A 4,462-nucleotide genomic window follows, 5' to 3' on the forward strand; every position below is an offset into this window, starting at 1 on the left:
TCCTGGTCATTTTGTGCCAATTCCTAGAGAAGTTATTGTTTAGCTTTCTAGATTGTTACTAGCGATAGTGATCTGTCTTCCTACAAGTCTGACATATAGCAGGCTGGCTTCCTGTGTTGTTTATTGCAGATAAGAAGATTCATTTCCTGGGCAGGTTGCTGCAAGTTGTGAGTAAGAGTTCTATTTTTACATATGGTCTGGCCATTGCCAATTTATATATTCAGTCTCTCATCTTTCAGACAAAGACAGACAGCTATCTCTGAGCCGCTGAACTACAGCCTGCAAGGTGATTCCCAACATTTCTAGAAGAGACATTTCACTCCAGGAGACACCAAAATATAGGCCACCTTGTCCAGGAGTGCCTAAAGTCACACCCACTTAAGTGAATATGTCCCTCTTACCCTGATGCACCAAGATGGCAAAGAAGGAAGGTAAGGATACTGGTTATGGTAGCAGCAAAACCCTACAAAGAGAGGAAGGAAACAGCACTCAGTGCTTCTCAGCCCTGGATGTCAGTGTGTCAGTGGACATCTTTGAACAAAGACTGATGCTGTAGCTCTGCCCCACCCCAAAGATTCTAATTTAATAAAGCAGAGCTGGGCATCAGTATTTTTGCAAAACTTCCCAGGCGATTTTAAGGTGCAGCCCAGATTGGCAGCTACCGACCAAAATGAATAACCTTTGAGAGACACTGAGAGTGAATATTTAGCAATTACTGAAAATGAATCAGGGCATGCAGCCATGGCCACTTTCTCAAGAAGCCTCCAATCTTTTAGTCTTGCAATGTTGAGCTTTAGAAATAGAGAATGCAGAGTGAAGTTAAACCAGAGTAGCACATAGGCGGAGAGTGGCAACCTACCTACCCAAAGTGAAAGTGCTGCAGGGTCTAAACCGTGGGCATAGGAAAAAATGAGTACCCTTAAAACTGCTGTCAAGTGACTGAAATACTACTTATTTTGAACAGTATCCTTTATTTTTATTTTTAACCATTAAAAAATTCATTCCCTCCTTTTTAAAATGCTGTTTTAGGCAGAGGCTGTGGGCTGCCCCACCCCCACCTGCAAGAACATCTTAGAAAGTATTTATTAGCCAAGTGTGCTTCTTTGGGGTGTGTGACTTGTCTGCTCGTGTCCTTCACCAAATTTCTGTTCGGATTTTACTAATTCATTTTTAAGAGTTCTTTATGCATTAAGGATGTTAATCTTTGTGTGTTAAATTCGTTCCTTATCAATTGACTTTAAATTCAATTTGTGATGTTTTCCTTCATTTGTATGTTGAGAAAATTTTCTATCTAAATATTAAATTTTTCTTAAAATGCCATTTTATCTTATATTGTTTTTCACACATTATGTGTGATGCATATGTGTGTTTTCAGCCTATCTAAACTTATACATTTCTCAAATACTTTAAACAAAATTCAGAATAATTGCATTTGGGGTGTATAAACTCCAAAACCTCCATAGAGTCACACACGTGATATCAATTTTTTATTTCTATTCATTTCTGAATTTTCAAATGTACCAATTTGATACACCACCACCCCCTAGTGGAAATCTCTAGAAAAGATGCCATATTTTATTTATTTTCATTTTTTTGTTTAATTTTTCTTTGCCACATTTGATTTAACTTGAAAATTTTAATACTGCAAGAGACAGGATTAAGATCATCTAAGACACTGGCGAGCCTCTCTTTCTACCAGCAGAATGTTCTCTTCAAACACAATCACGTGCAAAAGCTCAGTGAACAAAACAGTAAAAACGGAGCTGTGCTGGGAGCTTCCTCTTTCCCACATTGTCATTGCCACGCCCACATTTCCTTCCAAATGTCCAAAATAGAACTTGTTATCCACAAACATAAGTCATTTTCCCTGAAAACTAAAATTAAAATTAAATCCATTCCTCCTCAAGCTTTCTTATCTCAATGAATAGTACCTCGTTTGCCATTTACCCCAAGCCAAAAACCCTCCTGAGGATTCATAATACACATGAACATATTAAAGGCTCTGAGTAGGTAGAACTTGTTATCCACAAACATAAGTCATTTTCCCTGAAAACTAAAATTAAAATTAAATCCGTTCCTCCTCAAGCTTTCTTATCTCAATGAATAGCACCTCGTTTGCCATTTACCCCAAGCCAAAAAGCCTCCTGAGGATTCATAATACACATGAACATATTAAAGGCTCTGAGTAGGCCTGAGTCAAAAGAAATTCCCAAATTCATTTTATCATGAGACATATTCTCCTCCTCTCCAGAATGTTAACAATCTGCAGAATACTCCTTGGTTATATTTCATTCAGAATGATTGTTCCATCTTAATTAGCAAATTAGCTCTTTGGTTGCACATGCTATTCAGCCTTCAGAAATGCGTAGGCAAAGTCAGCCATGCAACAAGCCAGATACTCGATCGTGGCAATGGAATGTACCACCCTTAGGTGATTGGATCCCAGGCAGCTATTGAACTGATAACACACCCACAGGCAACTTCATCTCTGTCTTCTACCATCATTAGAAGGGCGGAAGAGGCTGCCATTAATAATAGCAGTAATCACACCTTGTGGTCAGCCATGCAACAAGCCAGATACTCGATCGTGGCAATGGAATGTACCACCCTTAGGTGATGGATCCCAGGCAGCTATTGAACTGATAACACACCCACAGGCAACTTCATCTCTGTCTTCTACCATCATTAGAAGGGTGGAAGAGGCTGCCATTAATAATAGCAGTAATCACACCTTGTCTTCAACTAAATGTAGTAAGTCTACCTTGTGTGATCACTGCGTAATTTTATTTAGAGGGATTATAATGTTCATTTGGCTATAACATAAAAGGATCATGGGCAGCCCTGCAATCAATAGTGATTAAACCGTTTTCTGTACGATATCTCCTCCTGTGGATTTATGAGCTAAAAGATGTCAAAATCCCTATAGCTTCCAGCATTCGTGTTAATTAGCATAGATTGTTGGACATCAGATCTAAAACAAATCTTCCTCTATGACAAGTATTTTTAACAAAAAATAGAGCTTATGCCCTGTGTCATTAGTACTAGATTTCCTACATCTATATGTTGCATCAGTTCTAATTTCTGAAAACAAAGAAATCTCTTTTCATGCAATGGAAAAATTATTTGAACCTGTTCTGGTGCTTAAATTTTGCTCTGATCAATCGTCTCTGGGGTCATTTGCCGTCATTTACTGTCATCTACATCTTTGACTTGGGAGTAGGGGTCCTGAGAGCATGGACACACTCGTTCACCAGCCTGGCGGCCTCCAGAGCAGTGCCCCAGTGTACAGAGACGCCCCCGCTCCCGTGGCCGTAGTTGTGCACCACAGGCAGCCTCCGGCCATCTCGGGCCAGGAGCTCTTTCTCTAGCCGCACACCTGGCCTGGAGGGCCTCAAGCCCACCTTCTCTCTTATGCTGCGGGCTCCCTGGAGGGAGGGCTCCAGAGCACAACATCGGGAAAGAATCTCTCTGCTCGTTCCTGCATCTGGAGACAGATTCCAGTCCCCTTTTTGCCTAGTTCCACCCAGGATGACATGGGATACACCAGGATAAATGTACGTCAGCCCACTCCCATCTCGGATAAAATGCTTCACCCAGGGAGCCTGAACTTGGAGCACTTGGCCCCTTACAGGGAAGATCTTTGAGTCTCCTGCAAGCTGTCTGCTTCCAAGGCCTGAACAGTTGACCACAATGTCAAAGGACGGATGAAGCTCCCACAGGTCTTCTATTCGCCGGGTGAGCATCAGGCCTCCACTTCCTTTTACCCTGGGGAGGAGAGACCATGAGGTGAGCCTGAGTAGCCTCCTGCTCAGCCACTTCCAGGAAGTGAAGGGCAGGAACATGGCAACGAAAATGAGGCGCCAATCTGCTGAACAAACACCTCCAGCGCTTCCCGGGCCCACATAGGCCAAATGCTAGCCCACAACTGCCTCCCATCCTTGGAGACTGGAGATTCCCGAAGTTGAACCTAAAAAAAAGACCCTATTTTGAAAAATCAAAACAAAGGAAATGTATGCCTTGCCCTTTTTATATTTTGTGGAATTTCTATATCATTCTAGATGCTAAATAAATACCCAGTTAATCTGCTATTTTAAAAGCCAAACCACTCATTTAACACCTGAATTTATGGCCTTCAACATTGTGTCTCACATTGTTAACTCTCGCACGTTCCTTTGTATTCGTCTGTTCCCCCTAACCACATAGTTGGAACAGGGGTCACCACGTGTCCTCCCCTCACGCCTACCACAGGGCTGTTAGCACAAGAGAACACAAAACACTTGCAGCTGATAGACTCAATGACAGCTGTGGTTGGTAATGATTTTGGGGGCTAAGAATATCAATAATGAAAAGAAATGGCTTATCAAGGTCCTGTAATCTTTTTTCAAAAATTGTGGTGCAATATACATGACATAAAATTTACCGTTTTGACCATTTGAAAATCTACAGATCAGTGGCATTAAGC

The 4,462-nt window shown here is 41.5% G+C and overlaps 1 protein-coding gene across 3 annotated transcripts in view; it reads right to left on the reverse strand.

Annotated features, from left to right (window-relative positions):
* Positions 1-2,562: 2,562 nt before the first annotated feature.
* The window catches only part of DDO (D-aspartate oxidase), a 27,343-nt gene continuing 25,443 nt past the window's right edge, over positions 2,563-4,462 (reverse strand). For all 3 annotated transcript variants that reach the window (XM_008571530.1, XM_008571529.1, XM_008571531.1), the window contains one exon: positions 2,563-3,765. In XM_008571530.1, coding sequence (XP_008569752.1) covers positions 3,198-3,765 — 568 coding nt within the window. In that variant the 3' untranslated portion in view covers positions 2,563-3,197. The remainder of the gene's footprint in view (positions 3,766-4,462) is intronic.

The sequence above is a fragment of the Galeopterus variegatus genome, unplaced genomic scaffold, assembly GCF_000696425.1.
Source record: "Galeopterus variegatus unplaced genomic scaffold, G_variegatus-3.0.2 Scaffold699, whole genome shotgun sequence".
NCBI lineage: Eukaryota > Metazoa > Chordata > Mammalia > Dermoptera > Cynocephalidae > Galeopterus > Galeopterus variegatus.